The sequence below is a fragment of the Primulina eburnea genome, unplaced genomic scaffold (genome assembly GCF_022965805.1).
Source record: "Primulina eburnea isolate SZY01 unplaced genomic scaffold, ASM2296580v1 ctg739_ERROPOS11973397, whole genome shotgun sequence".
Lineage (NCBI taxonomy): Eukaryota > Viridiplantae > Streptophyta > Magnoliopsida > Lamiales > Gesneriaceae > Primulina > Primulina eburnea.
This window is the reverse complement of record NW_027331510.1, coordinates 4,028,148-4,055,841: the sequence shown is the minus strand read 5'-3', so window position 1 is coordinate 4,055,841 and position 27,694 is coordinate 4,028,148. Positions and strand designations below refer to the sequence as shown.

The window sequence follows — 27,694 nt, the reverse complement described above, 5'->3', positions numbered from 1 at the left end:
AATTCCTTCCAATGAGGGGGAGCTCTTTGTGCGCGGCGTAACATAAGATCTAGCTGTTGCTGGTTAGCTGAGTCACTATAATTTACCTCTTCTCATATATTTGTCGGACCGAAAATGAGAGGTATCTAAAATGAGCGATTTCACGTTTGAAGCATATATGTATGTTCATTACTATTGCTATGGCATTGTCCTGTCATGTGCGAACTAAAATAAACTAAACTTTCTTATAAATGTAATAATATAATAATAATGAAATTCAAAGCGGACAACTCTCTCTCTCTCTCTTCTGTATGTATATGCTTGTATATATTTTGTCGCTTTTTATCTTGCTCTAAATTTGTGTTCATCTGTCTCTAAAGGTGATGGTGTCATATAATATTGGCCACAAACTAATCGTCGGAGTCAGTCACCGATGATCATCGGTACGTTCTTCGCATTATTCCGATCACGTAGGTGGTGAATTTTTGTTTTTTTTTTCTCTGTTTTTGGCTGATTTGGTCTTAATTTTCAGCTGGTTTTTCGTTTTTTAGCTATTTTTAATTTTATTTTTATGGGAAGAGATGCTGTTCGTGGATTTGACACGATGTTGTTTGTTCTCTGACGTGGATCCATATATGGTTTTTTTTTTTTACTTGTTTATCGGATTTTGTTTGCTGTTCCTGTCGATTGTTTCCTGAATCTAGGGCTGGCTACTTTTTCTTTTCAATGTTAGGTCTAATTTGTGTTTTTGGTGGTGTATTTTCTTTGACTTTGGTTATTCATGTAGGATATCTGACTGATGTGTTTGAAATCTTGAAGATGTTTCATGTATGAGATTGTGCAAGTTTGTTATTTTTTTAATATTATTCTGTTTTTATGTGGATTAATTCCTTAGTTTTTTCATGGAATTTTCAGCACCATTGTTGACTTTTAAGTAGTTAAACTGTTTTTTGGTTAAATAGTAAAAGATAAAGTTACTAATTGTTGGAAAGCTACTATGGACATTATTTCTGTCAAATTATGTTCGATAAATGCATGGGAAATTTATCTGCATGTTTTATACTGGGAGATATTATTGCGCAACATTATTTTGAAAGAGTTGTAGTGGGCGGGCGACAAAAGTTGAAGTGATAAAGGATCCCTCGGATATATCATTTTGGATGAAAAGGATAAACAGATGGATTTGAGAGAACTATTATGCGGTTAGAGTTTGATGTATTGGAGCGAACACACCGAGTAGTTTTTCTATTGCTCCATGGCTTCCTGTAATACATGTGGCTTGGTGTTGTAGGTGAAGGGTTTGGTGGAAGATTGAACAGCCTCGGGAAGATTAATTTACTATTTTGTAAAATGTAGGACATTTAGTTTTTTTAGCATTTGGGATTAAAACATGTATTCGAGTGTCTCAATGCTGAACATAAAGGGCTGTAAAGTAAATTATAACCAGTTTGCAAGATGTTAAATTGCTGTACGTACGTTATTAAAACTATCCATATTCTCAGGTTATCATATAAGGATGAAATATTCTTTAAACTTTACCATCTAAGGTAGTATAAGTTATGCTATTTTCTTCCAGTGATACTTATCTAATGGTCGATTTATTTTACGGTTTGGTGGATATGCATATTATGCACCCACTGAACTGAACTACTTCTCTGTATGAAATGTCTAACCCTAGATTATTGTTTTTCCTTGGATTTGACAACACTATAAAATTGACCTAATGATTATTTCACAAACAAGTTGCTCTAGTCTGATTTTGGAAGTATGTGTCATCAAGCCATGCTAGAAAATTTTATTGACACTGGATATTTTTTTGCAAATCTCCATCATTTTTATTTGTGGCCACTTGAAATTTTAGCGACACGGAAAAACTTTTATGTATTAGTAATAATTGCTTTATTTAATTGTAAATCTCAATCATTTTTATTTGTTGATACTGCAAAAGGACAAATATCCTTTTTTGCTGTGGAGATTATGAAAAGCTGCGAAATTGAGTCGGAGATCATTGGATTTATTGATGCTTAGTCACCTAAGTTGAAAATGTAGATCGTTGTATTTATTGATGCTTAGTCACCTAAGTTGAAAATGTTGTGTAAACTCTTGAGATATTGAGCCTATTACACATAAATTAATGATTTTTTAATATTTAAATAAGTGAAATTAGCAATGCTATAAAATGGATTATATATTTTTTTCTCTTTTCGAATCCATTTTGTGCTCATTTACTGACCTTTTTGGAGGACTTTCATTATAGATATGATATGGACAATGGTGATTTAATATCTGTAATGGCATGGGCTACAAAGATTGAGAAATCTTATTTTGTGCTTGGATTTTGATGGATTTCAAATTTAATTAAATTTTAAATCCACCTTATATATGGTTAATAAACTTAAATAATAATTATGATAAATTTCAAATACACCTAAAAGTGATAGTTACTTTAAATCCATTCCTCAAATAAAATCTCTTCCTCCAAATCAACCATCAATTCAAGCGCAACCTTAGTTATTTTTTGCTTGTTTCGCGTTGAATTGTGTGTTTTTCGTGGTAGGACAGACTTATGTATGCAAATTGAGTGGTGGTCAACCTACTGGCTTTTTCTCATGATGAAATCCATGCTAATATATGTACCATAATTTTTTCTAATCAAGCAAATGGGATAGTAGAAATCTATCGACGGAGATAAAGATTTTAAATTTTCATAATTGCATTCTTTTTGACTCACTGTTTTGTTTGGATTATGAAATTGTCAAGAACTCGAGTCCAATATCTTATTGAGGTTTTATGTACTTAATGAAAATATTGAAAAAGAACAGATTGCCTTTCCTTTATCGTGGGAAAGTAATTGTGGTCAACATATGTATTAGTGTGTCCCAACTGGTTGAGTCCATCTTAAATGCATGCAGTGTAATTTTCAATCTCCTTTTTGGTAAAAGTTTAGCGATTCAATTAAAATTTCTTGCTAGCTTGTGTAAAATTTTATAAATTTGTTCATATTGGATTAGATTTGCATAATTAACTCAACGACTGGCATTTTTTTGTTTGCTAGAATAATCACATCTGCTCAATTCTATTGACCTGATATTATTCATTAAATGAAGGATGGAGGAAAAAATAGTATAAATACAGATCTGTTTGGTCAGAAGTTTACATTGTCTCGTTGGTTTCTATAGGTGAATGACTTGTTGAGTTATACAATTAGCTGGTTTTTTTATTAAATGGCATCAGTGGGTGTAGCTCCCACTTCTGGTTTAAGGGAGTCTGGCAATCATGAAATTGGGGTTGATAGGTTGTCTGAGGAGATGAATGAGATGAAAATCCGGGATGATAAGGTACATCTAAAGTCTTAGAATCTTTGTTTTTATTAAACATCTGTTGGGAAGCGTTCTTTCCTGTTGCCTGGAGTGTGGTTGGGCGTAGCTTAACATGGTTATGATATTCTAGGAAATGGAAGCAACAGTGGTGGATGGTAATGGGACTGAGACTGGCCACATAATTGTGACAACTATTGGTGGTCGAAATGGTCAACCAAAGCAGGTGATGCACCATTTTTGTGATTGATTTTTTGTTCCTATATGTTGTGATTATCTTTTGCTAATGTCTATTCTAAATACAAAGACATCCTTCCCAATTAAGAAATATCCCGCTCCATCAGAAAAAGAATGAACATGAAACACTTAAATTATTTGGTAACCCAAAGGGAAAGATTGTAGCATACCATTTCTTATGATCCCTGAACACCCTCAAAAGAGCCAGTCCCCCCAATCCCCTCATCAAATGTAAAAAAAAAAAAAAGAAACCCTTAATGGTTAGAAAAGGCTCAAAAGATATGGAAGTGGGTAAGAGGTTGATTTTCTCGATTTATCAATACAATCTAATTGTTTTGCTCATAAAGCAGAGGGCTTCTTAAAAAAATCTAAATGGGCTATATTGATCTTCCACTCCGTTGGGAATTAATCGCGGAGAGATCATTCTCTCAGTGCTGACTAGACTTGCAAGAGAGGTCAAACTTGATGTTGTCTTTTGAAATTTTTAATTTTTAATCGAGGAAAATCCAAGGAACTTTTCACCTGTGTTGGTTTTGCAAATGCAACATTTTCATTTGAACGATCAAGTTTAGGAGGTGATGACTGCAAAATATTGTATTTTATAAGTTGTCTTAGCCAGAGGATTGAGGAAAAAGTACTTGGTTGCAAGTCATAGAACTGTGCTTTGTGGTACCACTTGTGTTGGTATTCTGACTCGATCTTTTCTTTTGCGGTTGCTTTAAGACAATTAGCTACATGGCTGAACGAGTTGTTGGACATGGATCATTTGGAGTAGTGTTCCAGGTGCGATTTCTTTGTTATTTTTGACTTGTAAGTGATGGTTACAACTGTATTATGTGTTTTATCATGGAGGATGATCACAGATATTATTATTTGTTAACCTTGTTAATTATCCAGGCAAAATGCTTGGAGACTGGCGAATCTGTTGCCATAAAGAAGGTTCTTCAGGACAAGAGGTACAAGAACCGTGAGCTGCAAACCATGCGCCTACTTGACCATCCAAATGTTGTGGCATTCAAGCACTGTTTCTTCTCAACAACTGAAAAAGATGAATTGTATCTTAATCTGGTACTCGAATATGTTCCTGAAACTGTCCATCGAGTTATCAAACATTATAATAAGTTGAACCAGCGGATGCCTCTGATATATGTGAAGCTGTATAGCTACCAGGTATGTGGTTTGCATTTGGCACTGCTTTCACATATATATGATCTCTTTGTCTGGTGGCACTCCACTTGGATACTGTTTTCTCCTGTATATGTTCTCTTAGCGCAATGGCCACAACCTTGATTGCTTCTCCTGGATGCCAAATGTATTGTTGCAACTGGCATGGCAAGACATGGATTTACCTGTTTTGACCTGCGGTTTCATGCATTTATGATGCTTTTAGGGGTATCTGGACCAGGATCTATGTTTCATAGTGTTTTGTGCATAATCGTTTTTGTCTTATTATCACCAATACTGCCTGGAATTGTGCTCTGTTCTACTACCTGTTAACAGAATGTTTAATTCTAATATCCAATCTGTGACTCGGTGAATGTACTGTTATTTGGTAGATCTTCAGAGCATTGTGCTACATCCATCGCGGTATTGGAGTATGTCACAGAGATATAAAGCCTCAAAATTTGTTGGTACGTAAAGTTTTTATGATTACTTTGTTTACCCGTTACCCTTCACACGCCAAAGCTTGTGTGTCCTTAGTGCCAAGACAAATTGACTTTTGAAGTACATCACTTTTGAATATTTTATACTGACTAGATTTAATGTTATCTATCTTATGATATTTTTAATCCACATGGTTGATTCTTTTTGTGGTAATAATAATAATTGGCAAATTCAAAGTATTGTCTCATGGTTCAATCACTACGGAGTTTGCTTTATTTTTTTCCCTTTTCTTGTGAATGGGATATGTTTTTTACACGCTTTTATTCATTCATAAACGTACGGGGTGTATCCGAGTTTCAGGGGGTAGTATGTCAAGAAGAACGACAGTGGCCCCCATTTACTTGGGTACAAAATGGCGATTTTAGATACATATTCACATACTTACATAAATTTTGTAGTGAGCTATGTTTTTTCAAGTATTAATTTTGTTTAAAAACATATGAGAAGAAAGTTTTGTGGGACTATCATAGTTTAAAACGTTTTTGTTCTAATTTTCAAAGTGAATCTTTAGCATAAGCTAAAAATGTCATGTTTCTACTTTCTTGTTTGGACTTTTTTTACATGGTTTTGAAATTTAAAAACCCGACTGAGAAACAGTTTTTTAAAGAAGCCACATTGTTTTTCCAAAGAATGAAAACGTATTTAAATGTGTTCCCTTCCAAATGCAACTAAGGCCTGCCTTATGATGATGAATATGTGCTCAAAAGAAACCAACATCTTTCCCAGTAGGTTACATTTATTCATACCTTTTGGAAAATACTTGGAAAGTTTGCTGTATTCAGCCATAATAAATGGCTGTATAAGTTGGTTTGATATGAATTAACGAAATCAGCTATCAGGTCCTCTCGTTATAATTTGTGCATGTGTAATTAAACATGTATGTATTGGTTTAATTTGGAAAAAAATATCGTGCTAAATGTGTACAGGTTAGACGATGCATATCTTACCTTAATGTTCACTTTGAACTGTTAACCCATGCGTTGCTTTCAAAGCTAATAAAATACATTGGCAGGTGAATCCACACACCCACCAGGTTAAATTATGTGATTTTGGAAGCGCAAAAGTGTTGGTATGTCTAATGGCATTATATTGGAGGTCACATTTTTGCAATGAGCATTATGTATGACATAATTTGCATTATTTTGGCAGGTCAAAGGAGAACCCAATATCTCTTACATTTGCTCTAGGTATTATAGAGCACCTGAGCTCATTTTTGGAGCAACCGAGTATACTACAGCAATTGACATTTGGTCTGCTGGCTGTGTGCTTGCTGAGCTACTTCTTGGACAGGTACTTTTAACTTTGTTTCTAAGTGTTGTATAATAGATCCTTTAACTAATAGTACTAAGATTCTCATCCCCTTGTATGTGTTATTGACGGGCTTTGCCTCTTCAGCCCCTTTTCCCTGGTGAGAGTGGAGTAGACCAGCTTGTTGAGATTATCAAGGTTCTCTCTCTCTCTCTCTCTCTCTCTCTCTCTCTCTCTCTCTCTCTCTCTCTCTCTCTCTCTCTACACACACACACACACACACACACCCGCGCGCGCGCGCACGCTCTCTCTCTCTCTCGTTTTTATTTAATAAATGTACTTTAAGTAGTTACTTGCTAGTGTTGTTAAATGGTTGGAAGCTCGTTCTAAAAAAACATAAATGGTTGGAAGCTTATATTTTGTGGATTGACAGTTCCTCTCCCTGTTGTCCTTGAGGGTTCAGCAATTTTCTGTTTCTCAATCTATTAACCAAATGATTTTTTTTTCAGGTTTTAGGCACTCCAACAAGGGAGGAAATTAAATGCATGAACCCTAACTATACCGAGTTCAAGTTTCCTCAAATTAAAGCTCATCCATGGCACAAGGTACTTGTCGGCTATGTGAATTATGTGATATTTACTGGCTTCTGTCTGCTTTTGTTTCATAATTTTGTTTATTTCATGATTTCACTTCAGGTATTCCACAAACGCATGCCCCCAGAAGCGGTTGATCTTGTGTCAAGACTTCTGCAATATTCTCCTAATCTGCGTTGCACTGCTGTGAGTAATTTTTGTTCTCAGTCTGGAGGGGGCAGGGAAATTTTTGAGGACATTATTTTTTTCCTTCAGTTGCATTGTGACCATGACACATGAGCATATCAGAGTCTAGGATTACCTAATTATCTTTTTAGGAGAAACTCAATTATTATTGTTGTTGTTTACATGTTGCTTCTCTTCATAGAGTAGGCTCTTAATAGTGCAGGCGTATAAATGTTAGAGACCTATAGTATGTCATAAATATCTTAATTCTTTGATGCTTTACAGTAGCTGTAGCTACATCATTTGCTGATGGCAAATTATTCCTTCCCTGGTTTTGTTCTGGGATTTGATGCATTTAATTACTCTACAGCTGGATGCCATGACCCACACCTTTTTTGATGAACTTCGTGATCCAAACACTCGTCTACTCAATGGGCGTTTTCTTCCCCCATTGTTCAACTTCAAGCCTCATGGTACACATTCTCGTGAACAAAAACATTTATATTCTATTATCTTTTCTCGTTTATTGAAGTTTGAAATCGATGTTACATATGAGTTTCAGAGTTGAAAGGTGTTCCTGAGGAAATCCTGATAAAGTTGGTACCCGAGCATGCTCGAAAGCAGTGTTCCTTCCTTGGTTTATAAATCCTTCAAGTCTTCTTGTACTCATCTGTTGTCCCTTCGTTCATTTTGTATTGTTTTGTACTAGATACACCTTGTTTCCGCAAAAAAAGATTTGGGAAGTGATGTATGCTATTCATTGTCAATGGATATAAATATAATCGCGTATGTTGTGTGTGATTTAACCATTGTATGAGGATGACTAATTATTTTATCTAAATGAAAGTTATTGTGTTGGATTTACATGTTTGTTGCATCATATCAAATATCCTTGGGATTCGACTGCTGGCTTGTGGATTGGTTTTGTGCAATCTGATCATCAATCTTTTGGCTCTTGCCTAACTGAGAAGCAAGAGCCCATGCAAGGCTTTGTGATTTCAGTTTCATTTTTCCCCAACGCCATTGATATAGTCTAGAGTGGTGGAGTTTAGGTAGATCCCTCTCTCATTGTTAGTAAAAACAAGAAAGTACTATGCAATGAGGGATTACATCAAAACTTATCTTGTACAGGCGATCGCATCGCTCCTCTTTAACTCCTAGGAGCCCGTCGATGCGATCATTGTCGAGTATCCGGTTTGTTAGAAGATGGGAACAGTTGCTCTTGAAACCAAATTCGTCAACACACCTGCCCTTACGTAACAATCCCGATAAATATGCATGATAGTCTAGATAATCCCTTGACACCATATCTGATGTTTCATCAGGATATCTGTTGGTGAATCATCAACATGCAAGTTGAGTTCGGGATTGATCCAAAAATGAATAAATAAATGACTGATGAATCTACCTCGAGGTAATATAAAAAATGGAACGGATATATTGTGTAAATATTGTTTAATTTGAATCTTGACTTGTTCAAGTGACGTGATGTACGTTGGACAAGTACTTTTGTCTCTAATTTTGCTATAACCATTGCGCATTGTTCGTACTAATTAGGGATGTAAATGAGCCGAGCCGAGCCGAACAGTAGCTGGCTCGGGCTCGGCTCATTTAACTATTTTTTCGGCTCGGGCTCGGCTCGAGCTCGTTACGAGCCTTAAGTTTGAAGCTCGGGCTCGGCTCGTTCGGAAGTTATGACGCTCGGGCTCGGCTCGAGCTCGGCTTGTTAATGGCGGTTCGCTAATAGCGACGGGTTTTGAATAAAAGCGTCGCTATTGGCGACAGTTTAAGAAAAACGTCGCCGATCTAGATCGGCGACGTTTCACCGTCGCTATTTTAGCGACGGTATGTTAAACCCGTCGCCATTAGCGACGGGTTTTATAAAACGTCGCTAAGATCGCGACGGTTTGAACAAAAAACCGTCGCTAATTGTTTTTTAAATGTTATAATTATTTAAATCTGAAATAAAAATATATTGTACTGTATAATCGAAAAAAAATTAACAAAATTTGAGAAATGTAATCATATTATTAATCTGCAAATAATAATACAAGTGTTTCATACAAAATGAATCAGCCATGTAGCGCTCCATCTCCTCCTGTGATGTTGATTTAAAATGAATCAAATTGAATTTTCTTAATGTAACGTTGATGAGAATAACGAAATTTAATAAACTTACGTGGAGCAGGCGGGATCGCGTGTCAACGAAAGATCCATCTGCATGTCGATGTGTGTGAACGTATAGCTCCCATGACATTGGATCTCTGCCATGTTGTGCTCGCTAAAATAAATTCAATAATTGTAAAACATTAACATTTATAATTAATGAAATATATATTTTTTCCAAAGTACAATTCAATAAATGTCACGAACATCGTCGCTCGAATATTGAACCTCTTCTTTTCGCTTATATTAATCGGCGACGGTTTATTCATAACAGTCGCTATTATAGCGACGGTTTTATGTAAACCGTCGCTATAATAGCGACGGGTTTTAATAAACCGTCGCTTAATTTAATATGCGACGGTTTTAATAAAGACCGTCGCTATATAGCGACGGTTTAGTAAAAATCGTCGCTGATATTTCCGTTTTTTTCGCCCATCAACCACTTAAACGAGCCGAGCTCGAGCTCGAGCTCACGAGCCAGCTAAACGAGCCGAGCACGAGCTCACGAACCTATTATCGAACATGTTCACGAGCTAACGAGCCGAATTTCATTAATCTCAAGCTCGGCTCAACAAAATTGTCGAGCTCAAAATAAGGCTCGGGCTCGGCTCGATAAGCTTAACGAACGAGCTCGAACGAGCTTTTTAACGAGCCGAGATCCGAAAAGCTCGCGAACAGTTCGGTTCATTTACATCCCTAGTACTAATTAATAGAATACCATTATCTTGCGTAGATTTCATGCATTTTCTCATCTTCGTGTCAGGGGATATAGTTGTCATTTTATTTGTTACTTATTTTCTATTAGGAGTTCGATAAAGTTGGATATGAAATCAAAATCTATTTTCAAATTTGAGATCTTGATGTAGTACTCATCGGTGAGACATATTTATTAACTCACTTGCCATTTTGGTTGCACAAATTATGGAAGCAAATCAAGACATAGCATAAAACCCTTGTGTTCTAGAAATTTAAATATTCTTTAGATATAGTTTTTTTCAAAAAAAAAAATGACAAAAAAATTGATATATGTATATATTTAAAGTTTAAAAGAAAGCTCTAACATTTACCAAGTATCCAAATTGATTCCTTGGTATTTGGACAAGTTCCTCTCTTACATAATTAAAACAATAATATCTTCTTCTCTTCACTAAGTTTGCTGATACAATCACTTATTTATCGTTATCCACTGACGTAAGGATTATTAGTCAATAATTATGTGTAATTATGTATATGTGAGGTAACATAAAATGTTGTATTTGCATTGTTTCTTTATTGAACGTGACGTGATCAATACACTTATCTTACTTTTTATATATAAAATAAATTCACGTGTCATTCGTGAGAAATTTCCATCTCGACATAATCAATGAAATAATATTAATTTTGATGTTAAATATATTATTTTTCACTATAAATATGGATCGGATCGGATCAGATCGATCTGATGTACATATGTGAAACTATATCATATTACACCTACTCGTTTTTCAAATATGAAGATTGAGATCTGAAAAGACAAGAAAAAAAATCACGGGGCAAGTTAACTACAAAAAAAAATTGTCCCTACAATGCTATAATGGGGCATTTTATTACATGATTGAGAAAATGTCAACTTGTATATTCGGTCATGCAATCACCTTTATATAAAGCAAATTAGGATGCCAAAGTCTGCACACACAATCACCTTGTAGTAGCAGTCAATAGTACCAACCTAAGGGAATGGAAGGAATCAACACAATGGGTAACAAAATACATCCCCAACAACAAGATCAAGAAGATGACGATGATGAAAAAATGGAAACATTTTTCGCTATTCTAAGAAGGATAAAATTTGCTCAGGCTTATGACAAGGCCAATCGGGTAGCTAAGAAAGCGAAGATCACTCAACCCGCAGTTTGCTTGTCTCCGTTTGGAGGGGGCGAGTTTGGGAAACATGAGTTTGTGATGCATGCTGAAGAAACCAAATCAAAAGAGAAGAAAGAAGGATGGGGGGGATTAGATCTCAACCTGAAGTTATAATGAAGTTCAGAATTCAGGCTTCGAATTTGTGATGTAATATGTTAGTCTACTCTATGCATTTATTACGATAATGGGGAATAATCAATAATCACCTTGGTATGATGAGGTAGCTATCAGAATGACAAATTTGTAAAATCAATTTGTAGTGATTAAATATAACAAATCGTGTAAGAACTCATGGATTTTGTTTTAGTGGATCGTCTGCCTACTTTCAGACAGCTGCTATGGATCCGTCATTAAACTAAACTAAATAAAATGTTTACATGGTTAGATACATTATCAAACATTGGGACCATTGCACATTATGGAAGTAGAATTTTCCTGGAGAGAAATTGTGTATGTTCCAGTTGAAACACTAAAAATACTTCCACCCTACCATTTTTTAACATGCAAAGTACACCAAAACTTCTGGAAACTTGATACCCTCATTCAGAAAAAATATGACTTTCACCTCAAACAAGTGTTTACACGACCCTACATAGTGCCAAAGTATTTGAAACGTTTTTCAACATGGTAACGATTCCTCTGATCTAATCAAATTGTTCATCATATAGTTTGTGATATGGGAGAGGGCAATTGAATAAACCGACTTTATAAAGAATCAAGAGAAGAGTCTCTTTAAGTTTGATACAAATTTTGAAGAAGAATTAACATGTAAACATACTCTAGACTCATTTAAGTTGGAAAAAATACCTCTCATCAAACAATTATGCTCCAACAAATTTTGGCTGTAGTAGGCAGATGGATGAATGGGTAATGACAAGAAATCTTGTCCATCCACCGAAAACATCATGCTAGAACTCTTACTTGGTATTATAATCATTGACAAAAGAACTCAAAGTTCACTTTTGGCAGAGAATGATCGGTGGAAAGTATCTTTGAGGCTATAAGGGCGTTAGCTGCTTCAGTGTAGTGGACTCCATCCCAACTCACAAACCGGGATTGTTGATCGCAGACCTGATACCCTGGAAAGCCACATGAAACCCTTTTGTCATAGTTGTATGGTGGTCCTCCAGACCCGCAACATGCCATCAATGGACTTGAGAAGCCTATTTAATCAAGGAATAAATGAATCAGCATAATGGGCTAGAGTAAGTAACCTTTGTTGGTGATGAAATTAGAAAAAAATGTTCCAAATACAATTCTCTCGAAAAATTTTATTCTCTGTAACGAAAAAGATGAAAATTTATTTCTTACCATATGCACTGGAGTTGGCAATGATATCAAGCTTGATAGAATATAAATCCACATACACTACGGACACATCCTTCATGTCAGATCTTAATTCTTGACATAACTTGCGTAGTCCTTCATTGAACAGTTGTGCTACTTCATTATAACTTGAAATGCATCCAAATGAATCGAGTGAATCATTTTGAACTAGAGCAAGTTTTTGGGGTAGACAGCCTAATGGCCCAGTGTTATGGACCCAAAATTTTCTGCCTCCTTGATCGTATATTTCCTACAATATTTATCAAGGATGACAAGGACTAAAAGTCACAAGAGATCAACAGTTTGGAATTTTTTTTTTATTTTTTTCTGACATATCAATGGATTCCAATATTTTCATCAATCAAATACGAAGTTTTGCATCTTATATGCTGCATATGTTTGCTAATAAGAAAAATCAGAAATCCAAATAGAAAAATTTCAAATATTAGGAAAACCGTGAGATATTTACCATGGATCACAATTCTTCCTCACTGTTAGAGAGATGAGTAATGAACTGACCTTAACAGCATTCTCGATTTCTGCCAATACTGATGGAATCTTGTTGAAAACTTGCACATAGGATAAACCCTTAGTGAATGAATCGGCAAAGTCATTTTGTCCGATATCAATGATGTAAAGAGCATCACTGAACCTATCATTGCCAAGAACACTGATGACTCCTGAATATAACATGAACATGAGCCTAGTTATCCAGTTAGCATTTTGCTCACTTTCGAGAAAAGAAAAAGTATAGAGAACCTAGAGGAGAAAATAGCACTGCACGAATAGAGTTCGTTGGTTTCCATGAATTTTCATGGGACTCCGGAGAGAAATAACAGCTTTTATGGGGCCATTATTACAGCGTCGAAAGTATACACCAAATATTAGCATATGAATATCGTGTTATCTATTTATTCAAAAGCCAGATAAAAACTTCGATGAAAGTTCAAGAGAGAAATGTGAACTACAAAAGCTTCAAGCATTCAAATTATCTCATCGGTTATTATTGCCATTATTCTCCATTGTCCATTCTTCCATTCTGTTATGCTTGTAGCTCGGTACGGTGCATCCGACCACATAAGAGAAGCTACATTTTTCACAGAAAATTGCAAAATTCCAAAAATCTTCTCTTATTGGAACTCTATAAAAATTATCTTGCCACTGGTCCACCCCAAGAATAGTAAAAAAAATCTTTCTCCTTAGGTGTCGCAGCTTGAGTAAATTTACAGACCATAGGCGGGGAAATCACCTGCATCAAGAAGTTCGGCAGAACGAGCCTTAAAATGTGTAAACTGCTTGACCTGAATATTCAGTGCAAAAGGTACATTTTTAGGCAGCGTACAAGACCCTGCTATAGCAAAGTTCGCACCATTCGAAAAGTTGGAACCTAATGAGTCCAGATATGGGCTTAGAAGACTCGTGTTTAGACTCTGACCTGAAAAACAATAAGGCGTCGTCTTCTCAACTATAAAAAAATGAGACATGAATATCTCTAACAGTCTTGGTAAAATAAATTGAATTGATCTAATCACAAAAACAACACCTGACATTTAAACAGTTACTACGGTACCCAATGAAAATGTCTTTATGAGGTTACTCTAGGGAGCATTCCATGTAAGTTTAACAAAACTAGAGACACCCTGTCATCATAAGATAAACAAAAATGACGCTACCCTCAAAGATATCACAGTTATTCAAACATAAAGCAATGCTCATGTAATTAAATCAAAACTTCTTGCACTCCAACTAGCAGGAACTACCTCTAACACCTTAAAATCTCGTAATGAACAAAATAAAAGAATTACAGATACAATGTTCCCATGAAAATTTATCTTATATTTGTCATGTTCCCAATAATTTTGCAGAATGTATGGTACTAACAAACTTGTTAAAGAAATATCAAGAAATAAAAATTTTCCAATCCCTAAAATGCACAACCACCACATGCACGAAGAATCACTCAAAATAATTACTCTTTGGCCCACAAGTTCTAACAGAAAGATTATTATCCAAAACTTATCCTTATCCCCAAAGTTAATTCTTCCTGCATCACAGACCATGCCACCCTGCTAGCCATATCGGAATGAAAAACTTTTGTGCCGGTCAAACAATATTTTATTTTGACAATCTTTACGTACACTAAACTTACATTATAAAAAATGTTTATACATTATAATACAAAAACTTCGATTTCAGACGCCACACTCTGCTTGTCAAGCTGCAATTGGATCATCTATTTACCGCATCAAAAGACGCAAACAAACAATAATTTATCTACACCACACTATGAAACCCATGCTGTTCGGGGAAAAATATAACAGTAATGCGCAACAGCTGCGCGCGCGCATGAGGCAAAAAAAGCGCAAAAGCTAGATACTTTACTTAACTACTACAGATTGTCCAACGTAGTTCTCTTTTCTCAGGCTCACGGAGCACGAGAAGAAAACAAACGACACAGTAGAACGGTAAAACATCGAACCCAAACCGCGAAAATAATAACGAACTGCAATCTACCAATATTAGTACGTAATTGTTGAAAAACACAAAACACACACAGAGAAAATCGATAATGAGTCGTCCATCTGAAAGCCTGCCGGTAGATTTAGCAAAGAAAGCTCTGCCATTGGGCAAATTGACGGGGAAACCGAGGGCGGCGACGAGCCCGCCGGTGTCGGAGTTGGAATCGCCGAAATTGAAGATCACAGGAGGCCTAATGCAGTGAGAAAGAAAAGAATGTGGGAGGAGAAGGAAGAAGAAAATGGCGAGGCAGCAGTAATTCATGGTGATTGAAGAGAAGTAGCTGGTAGAATGATGGATGCTTTGATTACTCCCACCGACGTCTGTCTTTCAATTGCATGGTCCCAAAGAATCTTCTATTATTATTATTACTAGTATTTAACCGTGCATCATGATATTATTAAAATTTAGTGAAAATAAATAGATATTTAAATTAAAAAAAATAATATAATTATAAAAAATAAAAATAAAAATTATTTTTCGTTAATTTTAAAAAAAAATTCTTAAGTACAACGCACGTAGATTAATTTTTTTTGACTAATAATCGTTGTCATATCTCAAAATTTTAGATTGTGTTAGTCTAAAGCAATGACATGATGCTTATCGTGTTTAGTGTATTGATGTCGACCACCAACATTAATACGTATTTAATTCTTTAATTTTTGAGAAGCTATATATTATTATTTTTTAACATGTGATAAAAAAAATTTAAATCACATTCAATAAAATTAATGAGAAATACTTTTTAAAAATTCAGTAATTTCGTCTAAATCCACATTCACAAACAATTTTGTGACATGACACGTGTTTGATACATTTGAATGATAACAATAATTATTTAATCAATATCTTTATCCAAATGAGTTGTGATTTTATTTACAAAATCTTTTCATAATATACACAACAGCCTATTATTTCGAAAGAAAAATGAAACATGTGGTCATAAGTAAATTATGTATAAATAAAAAAACTATTTAATTAACATTTATTATGTGTATTCCAAAATAATTTTAATAAATTTTATAAGGTGTCTTCTAATCATTAAGATGCTTACTTTCTTTAGAATTGATTTAATCATTTCCATTATGGGAAATTCTATACCATCATGTATATGTGAACTTTGTAATATAGAAGAAAATTATCACATTAGTAATACGTAATAATTAAAATTTTATACAAATAGATGAATAATATTTTTTACTTCTCGATCATTAAAGACATATTTCAAAGTGTCTTGTCATTCTCGTTGTTTCATGTGTAGGTAGTTCATAACAACGAACAAATCTAAATTTAAACGAACATTACATTTTGGAAGGATTCAACTCATATATGGTGCTGAAAAGAGGAGTAATATCAGAATTCAATCTTGGAGTAGATAAATTTAGTAAGATAAATAGAATAAAATTGATTTCTAATATAATATGCAATGTTGCATTATTTATAGTTTTAAATTCAAATAAGACATTTCGAGGGACAAAATTTATACATTGAATGATTTTGACAGAATTATATCATACATTAATTCTTTCAAAAGTGATACTGAACATTTGCAATAATTTGTATTTTAAATTTATTTATACATTTTTAATTAAAATGATTGATGTAATCAATGCAGAATTTTTAATATAGTTTACGTTTTCAATAGAGTTTAGTTTTAACTTGAGTAAAAAAACAAAAAAAAAAACATATAATACATAAATTATATTTGAATTAATATAAAATTTAATTAAATTTAAAATTGAATCAAATGAATTGAGATAATCAATGCAAACAATAATTGAAGTGATCATTTATTGCAGTAATAAATCTTTCCTTTTTTAGAAATGACATTTTGACGAGAAATTACTATTTTTGACAAAAACTCTACTTTTATATATATATAGATTATTATTATTATTATTATTATTCTTATTATTATTCTTATTATTATTCTTATTATTATTCTCTCATGCGAACATACACTTTATATCTTAAACAATAAATAATCAAAATGTCATTTTTATATATTTTTAAGATATATAACGAGCTTGTAACTTTATAAATAATTTAAGACAAAAATTTATGTGAGATGGTCTTACAGATCTTATTTTGTAAGACATATATCTTATTTGAGTCATGTATGAAAAATATTTTTATTTATGCTAAAAATATTACTTTTTATTGTGAATATCGATAGGGTTGACCATTAGGACGGATGCATTCTCACTGTAATAGCGGCAGAGGCTGCCTACGGTCGAGTAGAAGTAAGGAAGGAAAATGTGCAATTCATCTGCTTAAAGAGCGAGTCGGTAGTTGGGCACTGGATCCCTACGGATCTCGAGAACGTGTGAGATCCGTCTTACATATAAAGATTCGTGAGACCGTCTCACGAGAATATAATCTTTGAATAATGTATCTAATTGAGTTGATGGTTCAAAACTTAAAGTTATTGGTGGTAGAAATACTTTGTAACAAAAATGGTTTAAAATGAAATTAACCTAAAACTCTGGGATTCAATTGCATAATCTTAAAAACCTTGGTAGTTTTGGAATGAAAAGAGACGCAAACGGCACTTCATATTCGTACACAGTGAAAAGCTGCGAGCGGGCATAACAGGCCATTTTGCGAAGGTTTAAAGAGGACACTGTATTGATATTGAAAATTTTCTTGATCCATTCTTCTTCTAACTGGGTTTGATCCATGAAATTTGGATCTTATCTTTAATTATCGGGCAGATGTGTGTTTTTTTAGCGTTATCGAGTAGAAATTTGATTTTGAGCTGCTACTGTGAAGATTTTCTGCTGCCATCGAGGGGATTGTATTCTCTTTTCACCTTGGATAGTATTTTCTTTTTGTTTTTCCCATTAACTGTTATCTGTTTTCTTGGCTCTCTTTTCCCTGCCTATTTGTGTGTGGTGTGTTTTCTGGATGGTTAGGCTACTGCTCTCCATCTTATTATATGTCTCTGTATCTTTTTGATGTTTTTCATTTTCTCGTTCTTTCTTGATTTTTATAAGCTTTTGGGCATTTAACAAAACTTTGACTTGAATTACATGTTAATTGGTGACTCTAGCCCGAGTTTGACGTGTATCTGGCATCTTGTATAACCAGAAGAACAAAAACAAAAGGCTTTCTTTTTAGCAACAAATTTATAATTTGTGATGTTTGACAAGACCAACAATTCATAGAACTGTGGGTGCTTATGTCTTGTGATAGCTCCATGAAATCTCACCTTCTTTTTCTCTTGCAGTCATCTTACAACGGTGGCGAGATCAACTTCTATTACAATGCTATCTAGACGAGTTTGCTGGCTTATGACAGTAAAAGTTCAGCCTCTCTCTTCCAAGTACAGCACAATGATGCATTCTCCTAACCAAATCCAAATCACTCCTTTTCCACTTGAATCACCAAAGGACAGGATGAATCATATATAATTCCGCTCACTTTCAGCAAAATGATTCTGCAACTTTAATCCCACATCAAATAGGAGAAAATGTTCCAAGAAAAGATAAGATCACCTCTCTTGTGAAGACGCTTAAGGATCTCAACGACAGTAAAGAAGTTGTGTACATCACCCTAGATGCTTGGGTTGCATGGGAGAAGAATTTTCCAGTTGGGGCTCTGAAGAACGTATTTTTGATTCTTGAGAAAGATCCAGCAATGGCACAGGAGATGATTCAAGTTATTAAGTGGAAGCTGAGCAAGGGACAAAGTAACATCAGTGGGGCATACTCACCTTCACATATGAGGATATCGGGCAAAAATGGGTGATATGGGCTTGTATGAGAAATTTGTTTGCACTTCAATTTTCTGCAGATACCATAGATTTCAGTTCTCTTCCCCGCCCCGAGATTCTCGACCGGCTGCAGAATGTCGCTCAACCAAAACAAGTGATGGGATCCCTATATATTATGTGAGGATCTCACGCCATAATTCGATTACTTGGTGTAGGACAGATAGGAACTCTATTTCAATCAACTTCAGCGCAAGAGCGATTATTAGGATTGGATATTTATGGTCTCGAGACATTTTTATGCGAAAATATACTTTAAACAATCCATTACAACATATGATAAAATTAATGGTAATAAAAAGTCGTATTTTTTTTTTTACAAACATAGTTTCCACTTTTCTCCTGACGATGAAAATACAAACACATTTTTATTGAACTCCTGAGCTCGACTTATTTTAAAATTTATTTCGTCTCATTTAACCCAGTAAAGTTTTTTATATTCTCGTTGTTATAAAAAAATGTTTGTAATTTTTTTTGACAAGATTTGTATTTTTTTTGTACAATAATTGTTTGTATTCGGATTTACATAAGCTTATTATTTATTTATTTAAAATGTTATAAAATATTTTTAGTTTGGTATGTTTATGATTTTGATATTTTATATAATCAAATTTTGATTTTAATTTATTAATTGTTTTTTTAAATAATTTTAACTCCATAATAATAGACAAATTACATGAAATAACGCGGGAAATCTCTCTGCATCTAAACTTCCTTTGCACGAGCTACAAATCAGAAGCTCTTTCACCTCCAAAAAAGACAAATATGGAAGCACAAAAGTATACATGCTTGAAGCTGAAGTTACCGATTGATGGAAGCGAACCCGAACCCGTATTCGTAAAGGGTACGTGGAGCCCGACCCGCTTTGACCTTTCCATTACCAATGGACTCGAAGCTTGGACTTGCCACGGTACTCAGATTTGTGGAACGCTTTCAGTAATATTTGGAATCAATTGATTACCAGTAAAATCAGCGTTATATTTGAATTTCTGTTTTTTTTTTTGGGTTTTAAGCAACGGAGGAAGAAGTGCAAGAGAGAGCATCACAGTGGGATCAAACAGTGTCAGATTACGTGGACTTGGCCGAGAGGTATCTTGGGTTTCAGCAACCCGGCTCAGTTTACGGGTTCTCAGATGCTGGAAATGGATGCAGAAGGGTTTGTTATTGCTTTTTTTTTTAAAAAAAAATGGGGAATTGTTTGTTCTGTGAGTATTAGGATTAAATTTAAAGCCCTGGTTTTGTATTCTTGGCTTTTTCGTAAGAAAAATTGAAGCTTTGTGCAAAACTAAGGGAAAAATTGCCAAGAACACATCATTTGTTTGCTTGTGGTTGAAGAATAAGAACGGGATAAATATGAATCAAATTGTGTGTATTATGTGATTATCACTAGTGTTTACTGTTCTATGATCACCGGTGAGTAGAAGGCTAGAATTCAGTCTTCATATGAGTAAACTTCATATTTCTGGAAATTTTCTAAAAGTGTACGATATTGATACATTGATTCATTCTTAATCAAAATCCCTAGGTAACCAACACTTGTTTGAGATGTTATGAGAAGACTCTTTATGGGGATAAATTGCATGTACACACACATTCTGTAATTTTTGATTGGTTTCATACCTCTATAAAAAATTAAGGACCGTTGGATCAGACTGGTGAACTAATTTTTTTTTGTGATACACATGTGTTTTATGCATTAAATAACTCTGAAATTAGAGTTCTCAGAGCTGAAAATGCCATTTTGAATTTTGTGTATAATAATTTGAATATATTTCTCTCCTTCCTCTGTTTCAGCATGTTCTCTTTTTCGAAGTGTTTGATTTTTTTGGTATGCCCTAAAACAGAAGGAAAAGAAGTATACTCGGGTTTTTATAACGTTCAAAATGGTATTTTCTACTTTGAATTCTAATTTCGAGGTAATTTCATAACATAGATGTAATAAAAATACCTTTATCACAAAAAAATTCGGCAATGGGGGTTTCAGCTATCAATTTATTATTTTAGCTGGATTTAACTTCTTGATATTTCATAGGAGGTTATGAACTATTTGAAATTACAAAGGGGTTTGTATGCAGTTTATCCATCTCTATTATCCTAAGTAATTTTTAAAACTGAAATGTATCGGAAAATTCAATGAAATTGTATCCTGATTTTGGTGTGTATTTTACTTCCATTTAGTGCCGTTATCTCCATTCGAACAAAGAACACTATTTTCCAAAAGAGTAAGTTTGGCTTAGCCATCTCTGAGAAAATGTGTACATAGCTGCACCCTGGCAAAATTTCTCTTGTTCACTGTTAGATCGATGGCTGATTTATTCAATTGTGCTATTAATTATCAGATTGCTGAACATTTGGTCTATGTATTTGAATGATCGACTCTTGCTCTTATGTAGAATATATAGTTGAGTTAAATGTATATTCTTTCTTTGTCAGATTGAGGCTTTGCTGTTGTTTCAAATTCCATCAAACAATACTTTCTAGATGTGTATACTTTGTCCCAAGCCTGCCAAGCTAGAGATTGGCAGAATCCGTTAATTTTCCTGAAAAGCTTGGATCAAACTGGTTGATGTCAACTGTAGCTACACATAATTCAAAATGTGAAGACTTGCATTGAGTGCAACTAACCATTTGTTGGATATGTGCAACTCTTGTGTTGTGTCGACGTGAAACTTGATACTATAGCTGTAAAAGTAGCAGTGGGCGTTTTTGGGATTTGAACAAATTGACCTTTTGAGTAGTTGTAGAAACACTATAATAGACAGTAGGCAGAAATAACAATTTTGTTCGTACGTAATTTTACGTGTGACTGCACAAAATACAAAGGGCATTAGGATTCTGGTTGCTAACTGTATAATAACTATGTAGAATGCATGGCAGTTTGTGGGTTAAACAAGGTATCTAGGAAGTAGCTCTAGAAACTTTCTTAGGTTAGAATTTAATCTGAGTGCTGTTGGACATTTCTCTTTGAATGTCTAACTGACCAACCAACATTAAGAAATACATGGTTTGGTAAGCTGATACATGTTCTCAGGATCCACATATGAACAACACATTTTTGTAGAAATATATTTAAATTTGGAAGGAAGAATGTGTATTTCATAGAAAAAAGTAGATATGCTATCCTCAGTCTTTCTTTTGATTATATAGCTATCATGGACATTTGAAAAGAGTGGGACGAAGCTGGAATGGCGATGGAAGTGCCAACCTTCAGCTGATAGCAAGAAAATTACAGCAGAAGTCTTGGACTTTCTAATGGATGCCAATATAGGATTGAGTGTAATACAACATGGTTGCATTTGTTTCTACTTTCTTGAAACAGTTTGATATATTTCCAGAAATGAGTATTCTCCATGACTTGGTTACTCGACATGAATAGGAGGAAGTAGTATGGAAACCCCAATCCTTTGACAGGCTCGAAGTGGAGGCTGAAAAATGTTTAGCACAAAGTGAGAAATTAAGCAGTGAAAGGTTGGAGTTCGAATCAGAAATCTATGAAAAGGTTTGTTCCCTTCTCCCTGTCACTGATAATTCTTCTCGGATATACATGGGTGGGCTTTATTACTCTTCGATCATGTGTGATCACTTGAAAGTTGAAACCAACATCTTCATATACAGTAGAATGTTTTGTTTATATTTTCCTTTCTTTAGACAATAAGTAGAATCTGGTCAAATACTGGTCCTGATTCAGTATGTTACTGTTTCCACAGTTTGTTCAAGTCTTAAACTCAAAGAAGGTGAAACTCAGAGAACTTCGTGGTCAACTGTTGAAACAGGCTACACCTCGTCAACAACTAGAAGAGGAAGAAGTGTCCACGGACAAAACTGACACTTTTGATGAAGGAAGTGATGAAGAACCAGAGAAGAATGAGGTGAGCTCTTCTAAAGACGTCCGAACTACTGGCTCTCGTGGTCGGAAGAGGAAACAGTAAGCTATTACATGTTGTTACCCGAGCTCATGTAGTTCTATTGCTGTGTCAACCAAACCAGTTTTTCGTTTGCAACATCTTTTTGTAAAATATGCATCCACGTTTTTTTTTATCCCAATCTCATCCAAAATAAAGGCCTCGAAAATTATGGGTGAGAAATAAAAATAAGGATTTTCTTGTGAGGTTATAGAAGTATCAAAAATAGGAAAATTTAACTTTTATCGAAAAGTTTTTTTCCCCGGAGACTCGAATTTCACAAGTTCTGAACGTGTTTGCCATGCACATTTGAATACTTTCGAGGAAAATATAGAAATATTTTCTTTTCTTACTTATCATCTACTACTGAATAAATGTATCATTCTCGGAGATAATCTCACGAGAAAAAAAGTAATATTTTTGATAAATTCGTGACACGAGTTGGACTTTTTCCATATTTATGAAAAAAATAATATTTTTTTAATGTAAAAATAATATTTTTTCATGATTTGAGTAGGATAAAATGTTTGTTTCACAAAATTGATTTCCGAGATGTATCACAACAGTATTTGTGTTGACATAAAAAGTAATATTCTTTTCAAAATAACAAATAATATTTTTTCATGAATTAAATCACGGTTGATTTTTGTCTCACTAAATTGAATCGTGTGATAGTCTCATCAGAATTCTTATGAATTTTGAATATTGGCAAATTTGAATCAAAAGTGAAATGATGCAAGAATAAGATTCAAATTATACTTATTATCTAGAATTAATTCGTGATGACCAAAAAAAGCTAAAAAATAAGAATAAATAAATCAATTAATGAGATAATTGATTGCATTAAACGAAGAAATGATGGCTTTTATAAACATTATTTATAGATATGGGCTCCACCATCCATGAGCGGGGTCCACCTTATGGCCTCGGTCAGTATTTCGGGTGTTAGATTTTGATCTAAGTTGTATTTAGTTTGACTAGTTCAGATAGAAAAATAAATATAAAATGCAAAAAAGTTAAAATTTTTGTATTTAATCCCGTTAACCCAAGTAGGAAAAAAAAAAAAGAACCCATTAAAATTAAGATTTAATCCAAAAAATTATTGTTATGAAGTTAACTAACATGTATAATTTTGTACTCTGATAAAATAAACTCGTATAATATTGGATTTCTGGCTTTGCCAATGTCCATAAAACGTATATATATATAACAAGTCCATAAACCCTGCTTTATTAGATTGTGCTTGGCTTATTATAAAAAAGGGTATTTAGCCTTTTCCCTTTACACACCCTATATATATGGAGCTTGGGAACTATTCAATTTGGTTACTCCAAGTTCTTTCCCAAATGCAGCCAAAGCTGGCAAACTACGAGTTTAACTGAAAGCAGCTTTATTCATTTTCAAGAATGGCTATGCGTGAACCCCATGCATAAACACCCCCCACCCCCCCTTTTTCTTTCACATTTTCCTCATTCTTACCTCAAATATAAACAAAATCCAACCCTCTTATATATAAATCTCATCTCACCTCTTTAATTTCTAGGTAGCTCCATCATATTTCAACTCATTTTCTTCTTGATTTCTTGCATGGTAAGCTATATTAAATTTGGGTGCATAATTGGTTCTTGAAATTAAGAAGGAAATGGCCGTGGGAGATTTGTTTCCTTTCTTGAACATGGTTATTGTTCAATTGGGGTATGGGGGAATGAACATTATATCGAAAGTTGCTATGGATTCTGGGATGAACCCTTTCGTCCATGTTGCTTACAGGCAAATCTTTGCCACCATTTCCATTGCCCCTTTTGCTTTTTTTATGGAGAGGTACGTATATCTTATGTTTGAGCACCAATGCTACGTTTTTTTTTCTAATTTTTATACTTGCGTAACATTAGCGCCAATATTGACATATTGAGAGCGATGAAAGAAATAACTAATTAATCTTTCTAACAATTCCGCTTCTAAATTGTCTTCTTGAAAGTAATGTCGGGAAAACTTGTGGTATCTGCAAGTATTTTCATTTGAGAAAACTTTCTATATATTAAAATTAATCTAATATTAATATTATATTAATATTAATAGTATATTGCTAATTAAGATAATTCTCTACGTTTGTACTTTAGTCATTATTAAAATCTTTTTCCAGTCGAATACTTATATGTTATTACTTGTAATTAATCTTGTATTATATTTAGAAAATAAAGTGATTGGTAATTTGATATATTTATGTATATATATTTAGAGGAAAATATTAGAGAAGATGAAAACCAAACGTCATGAAATTAACTAATGAAGTTGGTATAGGGTTACGTTACACATGTTTGTCATGCACTTTTTAGTATTGTTTCGTGCTACGTGGTTAGCTGGCCTCTTCATTAATTTTCGTCAATCTGTCTGTTAATCATAAATATTCATTCATAATTCAAATTATACATTGTCGGCTTTTAATTTTATTTGGAAAAATAATTTCTTGGTTTGTTAACTTATCCCATTCTGCTAATTTTCAAACTTTGGTCTATAATATAATAGCTATTTTGGTCCAAATGGTTGAGTAGCGTCGAACAAGGCAGTGCTTTCATATGTTAGATATATTAACTGTTTATAGTGTAATGTCAGCATTTTAAGAATCACATTACTATTTTTCGGTATCATGTGTATCAACTCACTCACCAAATAGGGTTAAATTTTTTTTTTAAAATGGAAGTTTTTCTATTTATGAAAGCAAATTAATTTTGATATGAACAGGAAAACAAGGCCAAAATTGACAAAATCCATCTTATTCCAAATTTTCTTATGTTCCATCTTTGGGTAAGTTCTTAATAAATACTCGGGGAAATAATTTCAATTTGCAACTTTAATTCACAAATGAATTAGTCATGAAAATAAGTTAATTACGACATATAAATGTAGGGTTACTGTGAATCAGATCACATATTTTCTTGGACTCAAGTATTCCACCCCAACAATCGCGTGCGCCTTGAACAACATAAACCCCGCAGTCACTTTCCTGTTGGCCGTTCCTTTGGGGTAATACTATTCAACGAAAAACTCCTACTGATAATCTTTTCCATGATTAATATTATAATAATGTTGCCAGATTAGAGAAACTGGGACTGAAAAGCAAGGCGGGCCAGGCCAAAATATGGGGAACCATAATATGTGTGGGCGGTGCGCTGCTACTGTCGTTCTACCAAGGGCAAATGGTGAACATCGGGCAGTCGGGCATTCATTGGAAATACGCAGAGAAAACTGGAACCAAGAATTCCATCGACCATGCAGTCAATTCCAAGGGGCCTATGCTTCTTGTTGCAAGCGCTGTTTCTTGGGCCGTGTGGTTGATCATCCAAGTAAATAACCATGCAATATTCTCCACCACTACGTACTTTAACTTTGTATCATCAATACGCTAATTAATCAATGCTTACTGATATTTTCAGACAAGACTGAGCAAGCAGTACGTGGCTCCATACTCGAGCTCGGCGTTGATGTGTTTGATGTCGAGCTTTCAGTGTGTGATTATAGGGTTCTGCTTCAACCATGATTTATCAGATTGGTCACTCAACCACAGCATCAGGATTGTCTCAACTGTCTATGCGGTATGCAGTGTATATATCCATATAACATTTCAGTTCGTCTAGTCCTGTTGTGTCTTCCATTTTTTTTTTATCTTTTTCTCGTCCGAGTCCTGACATGACACTACACACATGCACACCACGTTCGTTGTATTGTTGTCACATCAATACGGCCATGTCGGGAAGGAAAAACACTAAATTTCCAAAGCACAAACAACACAATTAAAGATCCAATTTAATAATCATGGAAAATCTTATATAATATTGCTAATTGATTTTTGAGCTACTCATATGTTTCAGGGAATAGTGTGTTCAGCGCTGGCATTTTGTTTAATGACATGCTGCATAGAAAGGAAAGGGCCTCTGTATGTGTCAGTTTTTAGCCCTTTACTTCTGGTCATCGTGGCAATCCTCAGCTGGGCTCTACTTCAAGAGAAATTATACACTGGAACGTAAGTCTATATATATATATATATATTTCTTGTGCATTAAATAGATGAAAAAAAACCATTAGTTTGATTTGTATATATGCGCGCAGAATCGCGGGATCAGCATTGATTGTATTGGGACTGTACGGAGTCTTATGGGGAAAGAACAAAGAGATGAGCTCTCTTCTCCATACACATCATCATCGTCATTTCGAGGAAGGAGAAGAAGATCAAGAAAAGTCGACACACAGCTGCCAGACACCAAATTTTGACCTGGAATCGAATGTCGCCGCCACCGTCCGTTCCACGACTTAGTTAGTAATGGGTCCGACGAGATTAGATTATCGCGATGGGGTTCTCCTAAATTGGTCAAAACTTGAGAGAAACCTACTCTGTGTTTCGAATTGATGATATGGAAACATGCATGTGTTCGATTTAATGTTGTTTGATTTTGTTCAGACCAAGTTACAAAGTACTTTTTAAGGAAATTTACAAATAACTGAAGAATTCATGTAATGTGCAGATCATGTGCGTATTTTTTACACTAGTAAGTAAAATCAACCAAATGTTTTGTTATATATATAGTTTTGATATGTTGCACACCTACCGTGCACACTTTTGTGAACACAGATGAGGTGTCACTCACCCATTGTATGTGTAATTTTTCTATATTTCATCACATCCAATAGGTGAGTGACACATCATCGGTGCTCACATAGGTGTACACTGTAGGTGTGCAGGATATCAAAACTATATATATATATATATATATATATATATATATATATATATATATATTATTTGGGTTATTAATGAAAAATATTATTTTTTTAATCTAAGAGTATTATTTTTTATTGTGAATATCGATAGGCTTGATTCGTCTCAAGATAAAAATTCGTGAGACC

General features: G+C 34.3%; 4 protein-coding genes and 1 long non-coding RNA gene across 7 annotated transcripts; 3 read left to right on the top strand and 2 right to left on the bottom strand.

The window, feature by feature from the left end:
- The first annotated feature begins 250 nt into the window (after window positions 1–250).
- On the top strand, window positions 251–8,068 carry LOC140821680 (shaggy-related protein kinase alpha). 2 transcript variants are annotated; one of them, XM_073182220.1, is made up of 13 exons: window positions 251–422; window positions 3,159–3,317; window positions 3,430–3,522; window positions 4,257–4,316; window positions 4,431–4,703; window positions 5,090–5,164; window positions 6,211–6,267; window positions 6,348–6,488; window positions 6,594–6,644; window positions 6,956–7,051; window positions 7,142–7,225; window positions 7,575–7,677; window positions 7,767–8,068. In XM_073182220.1, exons 2-13 carry the CDS (start codon window positions 3,204–3,206, stop codon window positions 7,847–7,849), a joined length of 1,230 nt encoding a protein of 409 aa, XP_073038321.1. In that variant the 5' UTR covers window positions 251–422; window positions 3,159–3,203; the 3' UTR covers window positions 7,850–8,068. The 2 variants fall into 2 exon arrangements, with proteins under 2 accessions (XP_073038321.1, XP_073038322.1); XM_073182221.1 differs by having other exon boundaries at window positions 294–449.
- Window positions 694–3,152, bottom strand: LOC140821681 (uncharacterized). Its single transcript, XR_012115801.1, has 2 exons — window positions 2,057–3,152; window positions 694–2,011 (listed from the first exon to the last, which is right to left on the bottom strand). It is a non-coding gene; the product is annotated as an uncharacterized lncRNA (long non-coding RNA).
- A 3,897-nt stretch (window positions 8,069–11,965) lies between the features above and the next one.
- On the bottom strand, window positions 11,966–15,472 carry LOC140821950 (GDSL esterase/lipase At1g09390-like). Its single transcript, XM_073182637.1, has 5 exons — window positions 15,157–15,472; window positions 13,851–14,036; window positions 13,121–13,281; window positions 12,587–12,851; window positions 11,966–12,438 (listed from the first exon to the last, which is right to left on the bottom strand). The coding sequence occupies exons 1-5, from the start codon at window positions 15,380–15,382 to the stop codon at window positions 12,209–12,211; spliced, it is 1,068 nt and encodes a 355-aa protein (XP_073038738.1). The 5' UTR covers window positions 15,383–15,472; the 3' UTR covers window positions 11,966–12,208.
- Window positions 15,473–19,550: 4,078 nt separating this feature from the next.
- Window positions 19,551–23,057, top strand: LOC140822044 (DNA repair protein XRCC4-like). Of its 2 annotated transcripts, XM_073182769.1 has the most exons (5): window positions 19,551–19,800; window positions 19,904–20,046; window positions 22,038–22,166; window positions 22,267–22,389; window positions 22,598–23,057. In XM_073182769.1, the coding sequence occupies exons 1-5, from the start codon at window positions 19,656–19,658 to the stop codon at window positions 22,817–22,819; spliced, it is 762 nt and encodes a 253-aa protein (XP_073038870.1). In that variant the 5' UTR covers window positions 19,551–19,655; the 3' UTR covers window positions 22,820–23,057. The 2 variants fall into 2 exon arrangements, with proteins under 2 accessions (XP_073038870.1, XP_073038871.1); XM_073182770.1 differs by lacking the exon at window positions 22,038–22,166.
- Window positions 23,058–24,344: 1,287 nt separating this feature from the next.
- LOC140822045 (WAT1-related protein At1g09380-like) lies at window positions 24,345–27,125 on the top strand. The gene is made up of 7 exons (XM_073182771.1): window positions 24,345–24,613; window positions 25,535–25,597; window positions 25,700–25,816; window positions 25,887–26,136; window positions 26,227–26,385; window positions 26,662–26,813; window positions 26,900–27,125. Exons 1-7 carry the CDS (start codon window positions 24,435–24,437, stop codon window positions 27,102–27,104), a joined length of 1,125 nt encoding a protein of 374 aa, XP_073038872.1. The 5' UTR covers window positions 24,345–24,434; the 3' UTR covers window positions 27,105–27,125.
- The last annotated feature ends 569 nt before the right edge of the window (window positions 27,126–27,694 follow it).